At 38.8% G+C, this 21,467-nt stretch overlaps 1 protein-coding gene across 6 annotated transcripts in view; it reads right to left on the bottom strand.

Moving 5' to 3' along the window:
• LOC145984273 (uncharacterized) overlaps nucleotides 1-21,467 on the bottom strand; it is a 466,606-nt gene that overhangs the window by 67,226 nt on the left and 377,913 nt on the right. For all 6 annotated transcript variants that reach the window (XM_083117902.1, XM_083117903.1, XM_083117905.1 and 3 more), the window contains one exon: nucleotides 886-1,108. In XM_083117902.1, coding sequence (XP_082974028.1) covers nucleotides 886-1,108 — 223 coding nt within the window. The remainder of the gene's footprint in view (nucleotides 1-885; nucleotides 1,109-21,467) is intronic.

Here is a 21,467-nt window from a genome sequence, read left to right as displayed (position 1 = left end):
AAATTGTAGGTTCAGTTCCGATTAGCCTATATAGTGGACTTAAACTTCAAACTCCAAATAATTTGGGGCCTCCCCCATGGCGCAGTGGTAGCGTCATTGCCTTGTAATCGAGGGGTCCCGGGTTCGATACCCGGTGGAGGCACAAGTGGTTCGGATCCCACTCTAAAACTGTAGGTCCAGTCCCGATTAGCCTTACTGTGCATAAAGTGGACTTAAAACACCAACTCCTCCTCCTGCAAATAATTTGATGCTACATAACAACCCGAAATGTGAAAGGAGAAAGTTCCACAAGCCTCTACTTTTTTTATATACAAGGTGGGGCAGAAAAACCTGATGACTTTTAAAATGATATAACACAGTAAATAAAAAGAGTTCATCTTTATTCATGCGCTATCTCACAGCCATACGTATGGCGCTTTTATTGCGGAACCAAAAAAAAAAAAAATATAATAATAAATTAAAAAATACAGCAACATTAAGTGCGGAAAATAACATTTGCAAATGGCGTTTCAACAATGAAAGCGCGGTACGTTGCGTTCAACGGAATCCCCACCACCTCCCCTCCCACAACCCTACCACGCGACGCGACGCAATAACAAAACAACAATCGGCAGGTTTTTTTTCTTCCCCAGAAAAGAGAAGTTTCAGCGACAGACTCCAGCATTGTAAGGACCAAAATGGGCGCCACTTGCAAGATGTTATTTTGCTCACTTAATGTTGGTGTAAATCATAATTTTTTTCAATAATAATGACATACATATGGCTAGCACATGAATAAAGACGAACTCTTTTTATTTAATTTATCATTTTAAAAAACGTGAGGTTTTTCTGCCCCACCCAGTATTTTAAAATCTCTGACAATGACGACAAATCTCGCATCCTCACCTTCTTCTCTGTCTATGTCTCCGCTGCGCTTCTTGTGGACAGGGGCTATGCTACCTGTGGGCCGAATCGCTCCCATGGAGAGGGACTTTCGGGGACCACCACTCTCAGTCTTTCGGACCGCCGAAATAACATCCGACGCTCGAGGCCATGCAAACTGCAGCCTATATTCCGTGCTTATTTTAGACGCGGAAACTTGGGCAGGAGGGGGATAACTTGCCGTCATCTGAAAATAAAGAAAATAATTTATTAGTTACTTATGTAAATTACAAAACTGTTGATCATACAAGTTTTGGATACAATCCAATATACAATCTGTAAAATAAATGAATTACCATCATGGGTGTCTGCAGGACTTTTTCCAGGGGGACCCCCACAAATAAAACTGCTTCAGTTTGAATTACCGTGTTCCTGCAACGATTTGTACCAGTCTTATTTCTCATTATCAGCCTTTAATATAATTAACGCTCTGTCTGAAATGAAATTATATGTGTGAAATATATAATTTAAGCTGACATTCATTTTCCAGGATAAGCAACGGGCTTTGCCTTTCCTCTGGATACCACTGAATTATCATAATTAAATTATATATCATTAAAACACTAGAACAAAGCATCCTTTATGCACAATAAACAATACATTATTGCTAATCGAAGTTCCAGCAATTGTCTGAGATCATTTGGAGTTAATTTCAACAACATCTGTGGCGTAGATGTAGCGACCGTAGTAGCACCACATATAGCGTATATATAGAGAAATAGTGGGAGGGGTACAACTTTCAGCAGCCCAAAGCGAGTACAATATTAATAGTTATAGACAGTTAATAATAATAGTAATAACTATTGCTTGATGTTAATGATCATAATTGTAAAATGGTTACTATATTATTATCATCAAACAGTTTACAATAAATCAATAATATATTTCATTTTAAAATATATCAGTGTGTATATCATTGTGCACCTATTAATAATAACATTATTATTCTTAATTATGTTTATTCTTAATTCCATTTCAACTTTTGAAAAATCTATCAAAATATGTCTGAATTTTTACTTTTTGAGACTACATGAAATTAATTATTGCCAATTACAGTATATTTGTTTCATAAATTGTGAAACATGCTTACGTTATGAAGAAAATAACATTATAGTACTATACAGGGCGAGCGAAAAGTCGCCGGACTGAAAGTTTAAAATATCATTTTCAAAATTTGGTTCCTTCCCGTAGGACCAAACACACACGGCTTGTTTGGACAACCCTTGCGAAGGGGAGGAGCCTATTTTGAAAGCTAGGCTGGCGTTTTAATGCAGCAGTGGCTGCTTGTTGACCGCGCAGTGCAAGATGGTTTTAAATCGCGAGAAGCGTGTTGCTTTGTTGGAGGCTTACTTTGACCTGAATGACCTATACTTTGTGTGTGGAATAGTGGAGAAGACTGTATCCCGATGATCCTGTACAGGATTTCATTTTGTGCATTTTTTCTTTATTATCTTATCTTTTTTAATATCGCACTAAGATCTATGTTAATAACAGTAATAATAACAATAAAAATAAATAGCAAATTTCAGGAACAAGCCATATTATTGAATACAGGAAGATATATAAATCTTACATTGTGCATATTTGAATCGGTTGAATTTATAAATAAATAGCTATGAACAAAAAAAAATCTCAGTCGAGTCCGGCGACTTTTCGCTCGCCCTGTAGTATATGTATATGTATGGAGTATATGTCCTACCCGATGGCATAGTGGTAATGTCGTTGCCTTGTAATCAAAGGTTCCCGGGTTCGATACCCGGTGGAGGCACATAGTGGTTCGGTTCCAACTTAAAACTGTAGCTCTAGTCCCGATTATCCTATCTGTGCTAAAAGTGGACTTAAAGCAAAAACTCAATGTGACCATCCATTATGAACAAACCATAATATTTTTTTCAAAATTCTTCCAAGTAATACAATGAAAGGTTTAATTGTTGATTTGATGATGTAATACAAAATGTTTACTAAACCAACCGGAGGGGTGGCCATGGCCCGAAATGTGATGAAAATGAGAGGGAGACATTGCAGAAAAGCTCAGTTTTTTACCGAAAAGTAAATCAAAAAGGCTCCAAATCGGATCAAAACGAGAACTGTAGGTTAGTTAATTAATTACATTGCCTGAAGGAGCTCATACGCCGAAATAGAAGCTACGCTATTTCTGGAATACTTATAGTCAAATTGACTATCAATACAATTGGACTTTGCGAAAAATTTGGGGGCTTGCTAGGGCGGTGTGTGGTTATCACGGTCTTGCGAAGTTCTCATCAATATGCACACTGTGTATATAAACTATACAGAGTCAAATAATGCCTATGTTGTGTTTCTTGTCATATGAACGACACCTTATCTACGTTATTTAGTACAGTATACTCTATCTTGTCCATCAGCTGTTGTGATGATTTTCATCCATTTAAATACATCAGCTCGCTTATTGAAGGTAATTAATGCAAGCGAACACTCGAAACACAAACATCCCGAAATGTGTAAGTCTAGCTTTCACACTTGATAGTTTTGTTTATTCATTATGCAAAACGAAGCGAAACAAACAATGACGTCATGCATACATGAAAGCAACATGCAAATTAATGTTTCCGCTGCATATATGTTGTGTATCTTTCGGAAGGCAAACACGAGAATGTGACAAACGCAGAAATTAGAGCCGTTGCATCAGCGATTGGTCATAAGGTATTTGATTTTACTTTTCGCGCTCACATGAGAAATATTATGCGAGTACTATCTTGGATGGGTTTTGGTGGAGGAGGGGTAACTGCTTTCCAAAAGTTATAAACCAAAATCTCTTAGTAGAAGGCTGCTAAAGGGGGTTATGTCATGGATGTAATTTCTACGTTTGTCTCATTCTCGTGTTTGCCTTAACGATATACAAAATAATTATATTACAATGAAGCCCTTCTATAGGTCTTTTCAGTTCTTACGGCGGGCGCTCTAGAAGCTGGCAAGGGAAGTGGGGAGCGGGGAATTCGCCGCAGACCAACCAGACAACAGCGGTGGCGCAGAGACATACGACGTGGCGGAAATAAGTACTACGTGAACCTCGTTCTACAGGGTGCTGCGTTTCTTATCGCGCTGGATTGGTAGCTTCCCCGCTCCCCTTGCCAACTTCTAGAGCGCCCGCCGTAAGAACTGAAAAGTCCTATAGTTACAATTTTCTTCCTACAAAATTCAGGATTTCCCCGATGGTGTAGTAGGGTTGTCGTCGCCTTGTAATCAAGCGGTTCCAGGTTCGATACCCGGTGCAGGCACACGGTGGTTCGGATCCCACTTTAAACGTTAGACCCATTACAATCGCTTGAACGAACACAATCAGGATTGAATGATGCCTAAAAATTCGACCAAAATGTACGGCAATGGAGCCTACATTTTTCTTTATAAAACAATGATCGAAGTGAGGGGGTCCGGAGAATGGAAACATTTACGCAAATCATCGCTCCAAGAGCTGTTTGAAAGAATGTCCAGGAAAAAAAAACACTTAGAAAGCTGAATCCAATAAAATTATTCAGATCAAATACATTGAAATTGAAGTGGCTCATTCGTCAACAAAGTACCGACCGTTGCCATTCGTGAATGTTTCTGGAATTGGTGTACTCTTTATAACGGGAGGTTATTTCAGTCGTTCACCGTCAGACCGTCGGCCGTCGAGCGCCTCCTTCATGCAACAGTTCCCGGCAAATTGACTTATAGGAAGTCCGTAACAGAAACCGCTTGCTTTGTAATGTTTCCACTTTTCACAATTACAGTTACAATTACAATTGAAATAAGCACGTACCTTGTCGCAAGGATGCTGGAAAAGGTGTCCTCCCAAATACAAATATTTCTGGCACCTTATTTCTGACATCTAATCCTAGATTAGACATCGCTACTTTATCCTCAGTTGTCGCGACAGCGCCGGCAGCTTATCGGGGGTCGGGGGAGTTGTCAGCCGCGAGAAGGCGCTTCATACTGAACAAACGCGACACCTGTCGCCAGTGATGCCAACCGTAGGGACATGTCCCTACGCATAGGGACTTTCACTATATTTCGCCCGCGTAGGGACAGATTTTACCAAATAAGGGAAAACGTAGGGACTTTTTTCAATCTTGGAAAACAACATTTTATTGTGCAAAGCTTACTCGCCAGTCAGTTGCACTTTCTTCGTGCTCGGTTTGGAATGAATGGATTAGTTTATCTGGATACTTTAGCGAGGAGGAGAAAAAAGAACTAACCAACAAATCTCCATCAGAATTTTGAAACATGTTATCGGTTACCAAGAACTTTCAAGGCAAGTTATTTTTTGAAAACATTTTCACTCTCGCGAAAATAGTGCTAACATTGCCACATTCTAACGCGGAAACGGAAAGAATATTTTCAATGTTAAGTGATACAAAAACAAATAAAAAGATAAATAAAATGGGACCAGAATTGTTTAAGACTGAAGGAAATACAGCATCACCAACCAACATCACTCTCTTGGCAGCAGCAGCATGTATGACTTCAAATAACATAATCAACAGTAAACGACTCAACGTTATTCATTAGGGGTGTGCGGGATCCCGAAAAGTCAGGACCGGGATCGGGAAAAAGAATTCCCGTCCCGATACCGACTTCGGGAAATGACTTCCCGACTTTTCGGGATCCCAAACAGTCGGGAAATAGCTACCGAATGGTCACTTTAAGAAGTCGTTAATTTTCGACGTTTTCTGCATTGTAAGTTTCTGTAACTTATCGGAAATTGTAAGTTTTTATTCTAGAAATGCCAAAACAATCACTTTAAGTGAAAAGCAAATTTTTTCGTCCCGACCCAAAAAATTCTGTCCCGCACACTCTTATTATTCATTAAGGCAAGAATTTACAATACCGGACCATTCTGTAATTTCTATGCTACGTCTTATACTCACGAAATAATTAGTCGTGATGATTTATCTCAAGTTAACATGTTGGGGTGAGGTAAAAAAAATTGGGTCATTAACGTGTATAAGTTGTAAAATAAGCTTTTTCATTCTCGCAATGATTCTCAGTATACAAGTATGGTAGCCATATTTGTTGATATGAACAATTGACGACGTTCGCAATTAGTTACGATGTCTACAGCGTTGCCACACTGTTGATTTCATACTTGGAGAGCATGGATCGTGTAAGAATGGCGGAAGAGAACAGTAAAAATGTTGTTAATGTTGTACAGATTGTTAGGTGGAGTGTGCAGGAGGATGGCCGTGGGCTAATTAATAAACTTATGGATTTCGGTATATTGCCGAAAGAAGGTGCTTACATGTGACAGCGACAATCACGATGTAGAAGAACATGTGGAGTGTGGACTGATTTGATTACAGGTAAGTTTGGTAATAGTGCATCGATCGTAAAAGTTCAGAATACGAAAATGGCATCTTCGATGATGAACGTTTGCCGTTAAAGTGCTACGAAAATAAGATTTTTTTTATCGGTTCGTAATCACAATTAACCCAAAACTATTCACGTATAGCCCCACTGACCATTCTCGGTAAGTTTAGGTTAAGTTAGGTTAGGCAAGGCAAACATAGTTAAAAATTTGGGGTCGAAAAACCATGCACAGGTAGCCCCACAAACGTTTGACGAATAGCCCCACGAACCATTCAGGTAAGGTTAGGTTAGGATAGGATAGGCAAACATAGTTAAAATTTGGGGTCGTAGTAATATCAGGAATGTATATTTAGTTTTTAAGTATTGGAAACACAAAATCTTCCAGTAAACAATGAGCAATCGTGCCGATCGCGGACCACTCAATTTCACTTATTTTGCAATTTCTACACGTGACCCCCAAATTTTAACTTCAAATTCGTGATTAGGAGGCCTCAATTAGTGAGTATGCGAAATATTACAAAAATCAGGGAGGGGTCCTGTATTGTAAATTCGCTCCTTCATTAATTGTGGAAGCACCGAGCAGAAAGATTTGGTAAGTAAATGTGTATATTTTATCTTCTGTTTTGCATGCTCATGAGGTGGTTTTTTTTTAGTCGCTTTACTTGGCGTAGGGACATTTGGTCAGTTGTAGGGACATTGCCGAAAAATGGTTAGCAACACTGTCGGCTACCAGACGTAGTGAGTGTACCGTACCCTCATGCACACTTCTGTTTGCGTTTACGCGTACGCGTGTTTTTTATACTGTTTTATTCATTTATTCAGTGCTAGTGCTTTATTGTGTGTTAATTGTTATTCATTCATTAGTTATGCCGCTAAACAAATATAGTCTTGAACAAAGAGTTTTTATGTACGATAATTACGTGAAAACGAATTCTTGCAGAAAAGTGGTCAGGCAATTACGAGAGACAGGATCTCTTGAACCTAAGAAACGTGTTGTATTGCTGTTGAAACATCTCTTATAACACAGGAGGTTAGTGATCATCATTATTATTACTTTTAAATATCATTTTACGCTTTCGGTTTGCTTTATTTGCCGGGATGCTCTCTTCCATTTCTGTCAAACTGAGGATAAAATAGCGATGTCTAATCCAAGATTAGATGTCAGAAATAAGGTGCCAGGAATATTTGTATTTGGGAATACACCTTTTCCAGCATCCTTGCGACAAGGTACGTGCTTATTTCAATTGTAATTGTAACTGTAATTGTGAAAAGTGGAAACATTACAAAGCAAGCGGTTTCTGTTACGGACTTCCTGTAAGTCAATTTGCCGGGAACTGTTGCATGAAGGAGGCGCTCGACGGCCGACGGTCTGACGGTGAACGACTGAAATAACCTCCCTGTATATAAAGTGTTATTTTCCATTGCATGGTAAGAAATACATATTCAAATCTAGCCTAGGTCTCGGCATATTTTGGAGCTCATTTGGGATTACAATGCCAATGCAAAACTCTTTTGTTTTTCAATCACCGGCGAAGATTCTGCATCCTTCACGCAAGAGCTCTTTGAGAATTGAAGACTAAAATTGGTAAACGCTGGAAGTGCACAATAATTAAAACACAGTTTTCCACGTTAAACTGTGAAATGTGCCATGCTTTATAATGTGGTAAACGTGAAATTCGGCTGGTAGCCCTCTAAGTAGTACAAAGGGCGTGTAAAGAGGCACTAGTGTGCACGTTCTTACGGGCTGATGTGCTGAACGATGCGATTTCCCAACACTTTCGCTTTTGGCACTTACAACGTTTACCACTTTTAGTCCTCATTTCATTTCCAGTGACAGTAGAGGCGCAATCCTAGGGGATCAGGAATTTCTTAAGTTGGGGGGAGGGCGGGCAAGGCTAAATTATTTTCATGGAGCAGCAAGCAAGGCATTTTATTTACAAAACGGTTCTGCCCGAAATTGATTTGATTGTTCTGTTTTTAATTTTACTTCGCTCTTCTGCCAGTTCTGGTCAATCGCCAAGATGAAGATGAATGGTGATAAGATGAAATTCATGAGAGAACAGTCACACACACACATGGACAGGGCACAACACGGAAGCCACAGAGGATACGGACTGTGAGTCTAGGAGCCAGAGCCTCGTTAGCCTGCAATAATGCGATCCAGTGTGTACTATGTGGAAGTGATGTTGACATTTGGGTGTCTTTAGAAAGGGTTAACCCTTTCACCCCTTGTGACCCTCCCAAATGTTTTGAATTTGAAATCCCGGGGTCCTAAGTTTAACCTGTAACAGTCTTGCTATTAGTCGAGGAATTTTAGAACAAGAAAAGGGAAATCGATTCAACTAATTACCGGAAGGTCCAAGGTCATACTCGGCACTATTGTTCAGTGCATGCCCCTAATTAAAATTCGGAAAGCCCTGACGAAGCCGTGCAGTGGAACGGTCACCATCTTGGAAAATGTTGAACAAATTTCACATTTTACAAATAAAATTAATTCCTAAACGGTCACAATTAGTAAAAAGATTTAGGAGACAAAAATATTCTGTCATAACATGAAAGTAGAGAGCGGTACGAAATATAGCCAAACATTTTACTACAGGAATATGATGGACACAGTATTCGCAAAGTGCAGTTCATGCAGAGAGAGGTGCAAGGAGTGACCCTTTCTAGAAGCACCCAAATGTCAACCTCTCTTCCACATTGTACACAAGGTCTGAATTTTGCAGGCTAACGAGGCTCTGGCGCCTGCATAATCCTCTGTGAAGCTCGTGTTTTGTCGTCCTTATAAGTTTGTGATTGTCCCTTCCTCCACCTCATTTCATCATCATTCATCCTCATCTTCGTGATTAGCCAAAAGTTGCAGAAAAGCGAAGTAAAATAAATAAATCAAGTTTATGCACAGACAGGTTAATTGGAAGTGGACTACAGCATACAGCTGGATCCGAACCACTGTTGAAAATCAAACCCGGAACATTTTAATTACAAGGTGATCACCACGCCAATGGTTAATGATGTGAATTCATCTTAAAAAAGATAATCAGAACGATGTAGCAAAGGACGTCAGTATTAATTTGCTGAAACATGTCTTTCCGAAAGACAATTTTGCCCTTGTTTTAAGCAATAGACTGGCATCTTTGCATTCAAATTTGATTTCAAGCACAATAAATCATGTCTGACCTAATTTTAGAAACTGGAGGACGCTGCTTCTAAATCTGTTCGAGGCAGTGCACTCCTGTCCTAACACTGCAGACGATTCATGTGAAAGCCCCTGCAGTTTCGCAGGAGGGAGTGTCGAGGCTCCTGCAGAGATCCGACCATCGGTAACTCAGCCTGACTACAAACGAGTTGATGGCGTGCCTGGACAAAAACGCCTTACAGGGAAGGACTCATATTACACGTGCCCAAAATGCCTCCTCATCATGGCTGCCTGATCTCTAATTTCGTGCCATATACTGAGAGTATATGACACGAAATATGATTTTTTATTAAATCGATATACGTATTTACAATGTCTTCAGACTTTCAGACTAGATAATATTCCGTCAGCTATCCTCATGACAGGGGTGGCTACCGTAGCTCAATATGAAACCAAGGGTTTCTTTGTATCCTGGGACCTTCCACTGTGTTTGTGCAATCTATTTCACCATTCAATCATATTGTCGCAATTAACCTAAACAGGTTAAAAAAACAAAAAAAACGTAAATAATCAAATACAAATAACACTTTTGTCATATTGCGACAGAAACACTATTACCATATACACAGGCGTAAGCAGAGGGGGGCTGAAGGGGCTGTAGAAGAAATGCTAAGAAAATCCAAATTTTCAATTGAAAATCGTAAAGAACTCGTAGAAAAACTAAAGTAATAAATGCAAAGTCCTCTTAAACTGGTCCTGAATTACCATTTTTGTCCTTAAAAAAAAAAAAAAAAAACTTTTGAAACAAAGGTTAAGAATGGTAATTACGAAATGTATTACTGTGTAACTCCCCAAGAACGCAACTATGTAATGAACCTTTAGAGATTCTCACTCCGAAAAGAAATCCTGCGTTCGCAAGTGATCACATACATATAATTCCTTTCACAAAATTACTGTTGCAAACAACAGTACTAAAATGCACTGTGTAATTGTTAGTTATATATCTTTCTTTTGATTTTTTAATGATCCTGCGCGCGGACCCGTGATAATTATTTATTTCTTGACGTTCCTTTATGGAGTTGACAAGTAAAGTAAAGGAGTAAGAAATTGCATCTTACTGTTTTAATATTTTTAACGATCAACATTATGTTTTGCAACTGATCTTCGCGATTAGCCAAAAGTGGCAGAAAAGCGAAGTAAAATAAAACAAATCAACAACGAATTGATTTGATTATGCAACCGCGAAAAAAAAAATTCCAGGAATTGTATGTACAGAAAGGTAGTTGGCTTGGTAATCGGTTATAACTACACACTCGGGATTCGTAGGGAAATGAGTGCAATAAAGGATTTATCCAAATCAAGCAACGCCATAGAAATTCAGGGAACTTTCTCCGAGAATGGAATATTCCAATTCATAACGTGTAAAATCAGAGTGTAAGAGCTATTCAAAAGAAAAGAAACTCCTGTCTTCTTTTCAAGTCTGTGAGAACTTCTCCAGCTGTTTCGAAAATTCGTTCCACAAATTATTCCGATCATTTTTCCCCTCAAATTGCATGGAGAAGAATTCAATACGATTTTCTCGCAGTATGCGCATGCTCGCTTACAATATCTTCCCTTCCCCTCCACGTACTCAAGCGATCCAATTTGTCTGTTCATCAGGTCGTACATCAAATTATCTTCTCCCCAGACTACACACAAATCTTGCCTCAAGCAATGCACAAGATGACGACAGCCTGCTTCAAGCATTTCTACTGTAAGTTGAAAGATGATGCAATCGTGTAAAACTGATATCTTGCTACCTTGACTTGGTTTGGAGGTTGCTGGTTTTAACTACGACCGAGCACGTACAGTCACCGCCAATAAAAATGGGACAAATCCTGAAATACTCGATTAGCTGCAAGGTGTTGTGTGTGTTGCCCACCTCTGCGGCGGTGGTAGAAGTTGCCACTGAAAATTTGCTATGACTATCCACTTATCGCCGTAGAGTTAGGCAACACACATAACACCTTACAGTGAAGGGAGTGTTTCAGGATCTAGGTGTCTCATTTTTAATGCCGGTGACTGTACAATGATAAAATTGTGTCGAGTTTTTGCTGATCACATTAATATTTTATAATGTGCAATGCATATTGATTGAAGAGCTTGGAAAATATCAGGTCTACTTGAACTTCATTACAGGAATATTGGGAACATCCTAGGGAACAATGTAATTTATTTTCAAACAGTTGAAAAATCTAAAAAATAGATGTGGTCGGCCTGCAAGTCCCCCCCCTCCCCTCCCCTCGGTAAGCTAGGATTATATATGTATCTGAACCACTATGCAATATGTGTCCACTGGGATTAGCCAATATCTGTCTAATGGCTGCCACATCATGTAAATATTTTTAGCTAGTTGTAAAACATGTCACTACAAACCTGTAAACTCACAACAGTAACTTCAAGTGAAATCCGTAATTGTTAAAAAGCCAAAGAAGCCAAAATTTCCGGTTTTTCTTTTTTAAAAAAAGCCGTTCATTCAAAAAAGCCTGCTCTTTTGCAACTCTAATAAAAAATATACACTAAAACTTAACGTTTCCATCCTCTAACAGGGTCTTATTCAGACGAAGATTCATAATAAATTCCTCCTATTTTAGATTCAATCTGGAAGATTTTAGCAATTTATAAAATAACGGAAATTTCTAATTGTAAAGGAAAAGGTACACGAGAATTGAATCTTAGAACCTTTTGCGTTTTCTGTTTGTTTTGCTTTGGTAAAGTTTTTGAAACAAAAACAATACCGGAATATAATTACCGCGTATTGCGTTACAACGTAATAAGGTACTTAATCTTTTGGAATATATCACTCTTCTCAGTAAACGTTGAAGAGTAAAATGCTTGCAAATATTATTTTATCTTGTGGTAGAAATTGCTTGATATACTAGGTCTTCTTTAAACACAAAGAAAATAAGCCAACCTCCGTGATGGAGTGGTTAGCACAGCGCGCTACGACATCAAAAGTTCCAGCGCTGTGCTAACAACTCCACCAAGGATGGTCGACAGTAGTTCAGGCACTTTAAACGTGGCTTAGTCCAGACGTTATGTATTGGAACGGTTGTACGTAAAATCAACAATAATATTTGATATAAGACAGGAAGTCATGTCTGCGCGGTGAAGTGTTCCGTAAAACGTGAACTTATAATGAAAATCATATGATTAAATTTAAACAGGCAACATAAAATGTGTGGCATCTTTGTACTCTTCGGACTTCCCGACATGTAAAGCAAAAGTTTAACTCAAATCGCCCCATTCCACAGCTTCTCTGACCAAGAGCCCTCACTGACATTTCGCTTCTCCGTGCAGACCAGAAAAAAGATACGAACCAGAACTAATGGAAGATTTGACGTCCTAATCTTCCTGCAGATATATTTTCCGAGGATTTCAGGTTCCGTTAGGCAGGTATGAACTTCCCATATTAAGAACTGCTGGAGAGAGTTGGTGGAAAAAGATCGCTGCTGGAAGTGATGGAAAAATTGTCTGGCACGCTGGTTGATTGATTGATTTTTTGTTTTAAGTCCACTTTATGCACAGGAAGCTAATCGGGACTGGACCTACAGTTTAAAGTGGGATCCGCACCTCTGTGCCAAGTGCCTCCACCGTGTATCGAATCTGGGACCCCTTGATTACAAGGCGACGACGTTACCACTTTTTTTTTTATTTCAACAAATCAGTTTCCATGTATTAACAACCTGAGTACTATAGCACAAACAGAAATTTAAATTTCAAAAATAGCATTAAGGAAGTTTGCATGTAATGACTTTCGCAAGTCTTGGGGTACATTATATAATTCCCGGTGAACCCTTATCTTGAACTGTTCATGAAGGTCCAGTTTTGTATATTTACAGATAAACCATACACTGTGTCCTATCAGCTAATTTACACTGCACATTTTTGTTCCCGGGTAATAGTAATCTTCGCGATTAGTCAAAAGTGGCAGAGATGGGAAGTAAAATAAAACAAATCAATCAATCAATTTTATGTTCAAAGCGATAATATTTTAAAATTTGTTTTCGTTTTTGATGCCTAAAGTTAAACATTTTCCCTTATTAATTGTCATGTTATGTAATCCTATATACGTATGTAGTGGAGGTAAAAACCGGATGGGCCTTCCCAGTTGTGTAGTGGTAACCTTGAAATAAAGGGTTCCTGGTTCGATACCTGATAGAAGCACATAGTGGTTCGGATCCCACTTTAAACTGTATGTTCGGTCCTGCTCAGGCTATCTGTACATAAAATTCAACTTGAAACATAATTCAAACTCAAAAACCTGATGCATTTACGAAACATAGATAAACAAAAGTACTAAAAACTCACAGGCACCACCCAAGAATCCAGCTGCTTACACTGCAGTATGACTTGTTCGATCAAGAATGTCTTCGAAGTTAGTTGGCATTCCCGTATCGTTTTTCACGCTCTACTAATTTCTTTACACCCGACGGCAAACAAAAGAGTCTGTTGCAACGGCTTTCGGTTTGTGTTTGTCGTAGAGAATATTTATAGGAAGGACGTTTGTTAAATATATTTTTTCTAGGCTCGTTTTCTTTAAACTCACTAACTGAATTGTCAATTTTATAGGAACAGTATTTCAAGTTATTTGACGGGTTGTTCGAGGACCGATTTCATGTAACGTAAATCCAGTGTGCGATTGAGCTTTTTGCTTTAATGGGGATGTCCCCTCAGTGGCGTATTTGTGATTTCATTTCGAGTGTAAGTTTTTTGGATATGAAAATGTGTACGTATAGTATGTTACCAGTTGGTAAACTAAACTATTAGCTTGCAGATATAAGTACCTTAGTACGGCTGTTCTAACCTAGGACATTAAATCTTATGATAATATTTACACGTAATTTAGAAACACAGCAACGACGCTAGTCTGAAAGCTTTTCGTAAAGCCTTTTAACCCGAATCCACGACTTTTGCGACACCGTCGTATGCGACACTAAAATTTCTGCCGTCATATGCGACACTGTATGGAAAATACAGGGAGGTTATTTCAGTCGTTCACCGTCAGACCGTCGGCCGTCGAGCGCCTCCTTCATGCAACAGTTCCCGGCAAATTGACTTACAGGAAGTCCGTAACAGAAACCGCTTGCTTTGTAATGTTTCCACTTTTCACAATTACAGTTACAATTACAATTGAAATAAGCACGTACCTTGTCGCAAGGATGCTGGAAAAGGTGTATTCCCAAATACAAATATTCCTGGCACCTTATTTCTGACATCTAATCTTGGATTAGACATCGCTATTTTATCCTCAGTTTGACAGAAATGGAAGAGAGCATCCCGGCAAATAAAGCAAACCGAAAGCGTAAAATGATATTTAAAAGTAATAATAATGATGATCACTAACCTCCTGTGTTATAAGAGATGTTTCAACAGCAATACAACACGTTTCTTAGGTTCAAGAGATCCTGTCTCTCGTAATTGCCTGACCACTTTTCTGCAAGAATTCGTTTTCACGTAATTATCGTACATAAAAACTCTTTGTTCAAGACTATATTTGTTTAGCGGCATAACTAATGAATGAATAACAATTAACACACAATAAAGCACTAGCACTGAATAAATGAATAAAACAGTATAAAAAACACGCGTACTGATAAACGCAAACAGAAGTGTGCATGAGGGTACGGTACACTCACTACGTCTGGTAGCCGACAGTGTTGCTAACCATTTTTCGGCAATGTCCCTACAACTGACCAAATGTCCCTACGCCAAGTAAAGCGACTAAAAAAAAACCACCTCATGAGCATGCAAAACAGAAGATAAAATATACACATTTACTTACCAAATCTTTCTGCTCGGTGCTTCCACAATTAATGAAGGAGCGAATTTACAATACAGGACCCCTCCCTGATTTTTGTAATATTTCGCATACTCACTAATTGAGGCCTCCTAATCACGAATTTGAAGTTAAAATTTGGGGGTCACGTGTAGAAATTGCAAAATAAGTGAAATTGAGTGGTCCGCGATCGGCACGATTGCTCATTGTTTACTGGAAGATTTTGTGTTTCCAATACTTAAAAACTAAATATACATTCCTGATATTACTACGACCCCAAATTTTAACTATGTTTGCCTATCCTATCCTAACCTAACCTTACCTGAATGGTTCGTGGGGCTATTCGTCAAACGTTTGTGGGGCTACCTGTGCATGGTTTTTCGACCCCAAATTTTTAACTATGTTTGCCTTGCCTAACCTAACTTAACCTAAACTTACCGAGAATGGTCAGTGGGGCTATACGTGAATAGTTTTGGGTTAATTGTGATTACGAACCGATAAAAAAATCTTATTTTCGTAGCACTTTAACGGCAAACGTTCATCATCGAAGATGCCATTTTCGTATTCTGAACTTTTACGATCGATGCACTATTACCAAACTTACCTGTAATCAAATCAGTCCACACTCCACATGTTCTTCTACATCGTGATTGTCGCTGTCACATGTAAGCACCTTCTTTCGGCAATATACCGAAATCCATAAGTTTATTAATTAGCCCACGGCCATCCTCCTGCACACTCCACCTAACAATCTGTACAACATTAACAACATTTTTACTGTTCTCTTCCGCCATTCTTACACGATCCATGCTCTCCAAGTATGAAATCAACAGTGTGGCAACGCTGTAGACATCGTAACTAATTGCGAACGTCGTCAATTGTTCATATCAACAAATATGGCTACCATACTTGTATACTGAGAATCATTGCGAGAATGAAAAAGCTTATTTTACAACTTATACACGTTAATGACCCAATTTTTTTTACCTCACCCCAACATGTTAACTTGAGATAAATCATCACGACTAATTATTTCGTGAGTATAAGACGTAGCATAGAAATTACAGAATGGTCCGGTATTGTAAATTCTTGCCTTAATGAATAATAAGAGTGTGCGGGACAGAATTTTTTGGGTCGGGACGAAAAAATTTGCTTTTCACTTAAAGTGATTGTTTTGGCATTTCTAGAATAAAAACTTACAATTTCCGATAAGTTACAGAAACTTACAATGCAGAAAACGTCGAAAATTAACGACTTCTTAAAGTGACCATTCGGTAGCTATTTCCCGACTGTTTGGGATCCCGAAAAGTCGGGAAGTCATTTCCCGAAGTCGGTATCGGGACGGGAATTCTTTTTCCCGATCCCGGTCCTGACTTTTCGGGATCCCGCACACCCCTAATGAATAACGTTGAGTCGTTTACTGTTGATTATGTTATTTGAAGTCATACATGCTGCTGCTGCCAAGAGAGTGATGTTGGTTGGTGATGCTGTATTTCCTTCAGTCTTAAACAATTCTGGTCCCATTTTATTTATCTTTTTATTTGTTTTTGTATCACTTAACATTGAAAATATTCTTTCCGTTTCCGCGTTAGAATGTGGCAATGTTAGCACTATTTTCGCGAGAGTGAAAATGTTTTCAAAAAATAACTTGCCTTGAAAGTTCTTGGTAACCGATAACATGTTTCAAAATTCTGATGGAGATTTGTTGGTTAGTTCTTTTTTCTCCTCCTCGCTAAAGTATCCAGATAAACTAATCCATTCATTCCAAACCGAGCACGAAGAAAGTGCAACTGACTGGCGAGTAAGCTTTGCACAATAAAATGTTGTTTTCCAAGATTGAAAAAAGTCCCTACGTTTTCCCTTATTTGGTAAAATCTGTCCCTACGCGGGCGAAATATAGTGAAAGTCCCTATGCGTAGGGACATGTCCCTACGGTTGGCATCACTGGCGACAGGTGTCGCGTTTGTTCAGTATGAAGCGCCTTCTCGCGGCTGACAACTCCCCCGACCCCCGATAAGCTGCCGGCGCTGTCGCGACAACTGAGGATAAAGTAGCGATGTCTAATCTAGGATTAGATGTCAGAAATAAGGTGCCAGAAATATTTGTATTTGGGAGGACACCTTTTCCAGCATCCTTGCGACAAGGTACGTGCTTATTTCAATTGTAATTGTAACTGTAATTGTGAAAAGTGGAAACATTACAAAGCAAGCGGTTTCTGTTACGGACTTCCTATAAGTCAATTTGCCGGGAACTGTTGCATGAAGGAGGCGCTCGACGGCCGACGGTCTGACGGTGAACGACTGAAATAACCTCCCTGTATATTCCATGACAGTTGCGACACCGTCATCTGCGACCCAAAGTGTAAATGCGTCGTTTCTCTTGTAGTTGAACCAACATCTTACTATTTAATTCTAATTTCTGAACGTACGCCATTCTCCTCAAAAAGCGCTTAAGATCTCTATGCATTTCATAGTCGGCAAACGCTCTTTGTATTCTCTCATCTAATGTAATGTACTGACGTCGTCTACGTTTCCCTTTAAAATTCAAGGCCCTCCTCTCACATAAGTAGTCGTTGTACACAGCTTCTAATCTTAAAGTCTTCACTAATTGGTACACGTTAGGACTTGACTTTTCCGTCAATAAATTAACTGTATGGTTCCATCCCTCGACTGCATTGTTAGTCCTGTACCGCTGTTGGGAGCAGTTCCACATGGAAATGTCGAAAACAGAGTTGTTCATCAACTGTTCAACGAAATAATCCAAAAATTTTCTCAATATGTCGTGGTTTGGCGCATCTTCCATCACACACAGCCATACATCATCGACGTCAGCCACAGGGAGGTAAGCCAAATTGAACACATTCTTATACACAGCCGCAGGTCTGGATCTGTTTTGTAATCGTTTGTCATTCCCAACTCCTGCACCTTTCGCCACAAACATTGGTTAATGTGATCATTACAACCACTGATCTGAGCCTCGGGAAATACTTTCTTCAGAGACGCTATTGCTGCTGCACGTACGCAATTGTCGCTAATTCTGGTAAAGAAATTAGAAATCGTAGGGGAAAATCCAAGCAGTGTCACATATGACGGGAAAAAAACAGTTTTTGCCTTAGTGTCGCAAATGACGGTGTCGGAAATGTCGGAACTCCTTTTTACCCAATGACGATGTAAATAAGTAAACAATGGTTCGTTTAAAAGTAGAACTTCAGATGCGAAGTGCAATCTGTGTAGTTGTTTTAAAGGTTAAATAACTGTTACCGAATGATTTTTAGTGGAGTTTGTTCCATTCTTAAGAAATGGTATATTACATGCTTTTAATTCCATTTCCTTGCACCCCTCACCGCACGCATCGCACCCCTCATACTAATTTCGCATCCCGTACGCACTACTACGTAGATTCCAGATATTTTATGCACAATAAAATTGAGAATTCATTCGTATCATTAATATTAATAATAAATATTACAATGTAACGAAATTTATGGACTTCCTTCAATATAATTATCGCTTCTATATTTACTGCCCATTTAAAACCTCAGATTTCTATTATTAATGGCACCAATACACAAAAATCACGAGATCATTATGGGGAATTTTGTAAGAAAAGCTAAGACACATTATTCTGCATCAAGCATAAGCGCAAAATGCACAGTAAAGGGTCTGGTGAATCTCCAAGTGGGAAATGCTGCCGAGAATCAGAACATCCGTTAATTTTACTTGGTACAACTGCGTCATTACAATTATCACTTCCCTTTCCCCATCTCTCACCCAGCTCCATATTCCAGGACTGCATTCAGCATTATCTGACTACACATTCCCGAAAATTTCAACGTTAATATCACTTCACGTTCTGAGTCTCTCCACACCGAAACGTATTGTCGTTTTCACATCGTGAAGGCACAATGGCTCTTATGGAGAAACCGCGCGGTGTTGCCATTTAAGGTGCGCTAGCTCTTATCGCCGGCCGGGATTACCGCTCTTGCTTCCTTTCACAATAAACATGTTGTATGTATTGTATATTGTTACAGTTGTTGTTACATTTGTTATAGTTGTTAATTTTCCATGATTATTATTATTATTGTTGTTGTTATTATGAACCGGATTTAACAAAGTATGGGGAGACTCTTATGAAATGCAAGCATAATTAATCTATTTCATAAAGTACCATTCATTTATCTAATGTGTTAATACAGTAATACAGTTTTTAACGCAATTGTTATATAATAAGTGTTACCTTAATCGGACAGTTGTTCAACACCCTCCATCAGTGAGTCTTCGGACTGTTCACTGCTGCCGTCATCAGAACTTGTCTGGTCACTGCTGGAAGAACTGCTCTTTAACCTAACGATTAGAGGTTGTATGTCATCCTGCAGTTGATCCGCTTTCCACATATTATTTTCAACCCCTTCGACGTGCCTACAGTAATTACACCATTGCTCCTGGCTGACCGATTCAAATGCGCTGTCTATCAAACGTTCCATTTCCTTCACCTTAAAACTAATGTTATGTCGTCCAACATGTCCTTTTATCTGACTCCATACCATTTCAATTGGATTAATTTCACAATGGTATGGAGGCAACCTACAAGCAACTGCCCCATGCTCTTCTGCAATCGAGTCCACAATATTAATATTGAATCTCCCTCGCACAGAATTTACAATACTCAGTAATTCTCTTTTAAGAGAATCGTCAGAATAGGGTACATTTTTTGACGTTAGCCATGACTTAATATCTTCCTTACGGTTTTTTGAGGTGGGAATACTTTCTTTTTTCCTACAGTGATAGGATGCATTGTCCATAACAATTACTGTTCCTGGTTCGATGTTAGGTAATAGTTGATCTTTGAACCACTGTTCAAACCTAACACTGTCCATTTCGTCATGGTAGTCGGCAGAATTTTTTTTTGCTAAAAATACTTGTTTCGCTCCCTGTACAAACCCCATCTTACCACCGGCGTGCAACAAAACAAACCTTGGTCCCCGAGCGGTAGGGCCCTTCAGACCTGTAGACAACCCGGCCAGAAAAGCATCCTTGGGTGTTGCTATTGTTTTGTCCTTCCAAACTTTAGACAAAGTATGCCCTACATTTAGCCAACTTTCATCTAAGTAAACAATGTTCCGTCCCTCATTCCTAAATTGTCTCATTTTTCGTAAATATGAATGTCGCCAAAGTATAATATCGTTTCTTTCAATCAATAAAGCCTTATTTCCTCGCTTTTCGAATTCAAACCCCATTTCTTGCAGCAAACGGTAGAAAGTCGAATATGTAAAATTTGGCAAATCTTTATCGTCGTTAACTTCCTTCATCACAGACTAAATTGTTGCGGGAACATTTCTAAACAGAAATGCATGAAATTTGCGTCTTATAGCACTACGAATGAAATCATTATATTTCACTTCCCTGCTGGATTTGTATTTTAGTCCAGTTACTCTTTCTTTCCGGGGTGTAACGATTGAGCCTTTCTTACTTTCATTTCTTAATCTAAAGAATGTACGCCTACTGACACCAGCCACTTTACAAAGTTCACTAACAATGAAGGATTGACTACGTCCAGGGTTCTTTTCCTTTAAATATTCGAACATTCTTGTAATTCTCTCACCCTTTTTCCTGCGATCCATTGTGATGACTGAAGACTTACAGATTAGGACGCTATTAATCACTTCATGAACCACTTGTAAAAATCACCGAAATGTCGACACACAGCACTTCACCAGACCAGCAAGAGTGTTAAAACGTCACTGAACTGTTGAGCACGTACGAACTCATAACACCTAAATATGACTAAGACTCACGCCAGCGCGTCGCCTTACTTCGCGTCGTCTTGAAAACAAACTGCATTTACAGGAAGTAATGCCTCTGGGGACTTTTGAGTGAAGACAAAAAATAATTTCATTATTATCTTTACAACTTTGTCGCTGAGAGTTTTTACGTAGACTTATAAAACGAAATTTGGCCAGAGACGACATTTTCCACTGCGCCAATAAAATATCCGCACATTTTATTCGACAATTTATTTTTTTAAGGACATATTTTTAAAAATATTGCCAAATTTTCAGCACCACCATCAGCAGTGACAACTGCATAGTAGTGTCGATTTTTTTTGTAACAAATCTTTCGATTTTACGGCATGATTTAACGTTTTGAATAGAAAAGATGTTCAAAATTTGGTTTAAATGAAAACTTGCATTTTTATTATTTGAAAATAATATGAAATAAAGTTAACAATTTTCATCTTCGCCATTATGTTCTACATAAAATTTTC

The sequence above is a fragment of the Lepisma saccharinum genome, chromosome 2 (genome assembly GCF_977018435.1).
Source record: "Lepisma saccharinum chromosome 2, izLepSacc3.1, whole genome shotgun sequence".
Lineage (NCBI taxonomy): Eukaryota > Metazoa > Arthropoda > Insecta > Zygentoma > Lepismatidae > Lepisma > Lepisma saccharinum.
The sequence above is the reverse complement of the archived record's forward strand: the minus strand, read 5'-3'. Positions and strand labels throughout refer to the sequence as shown.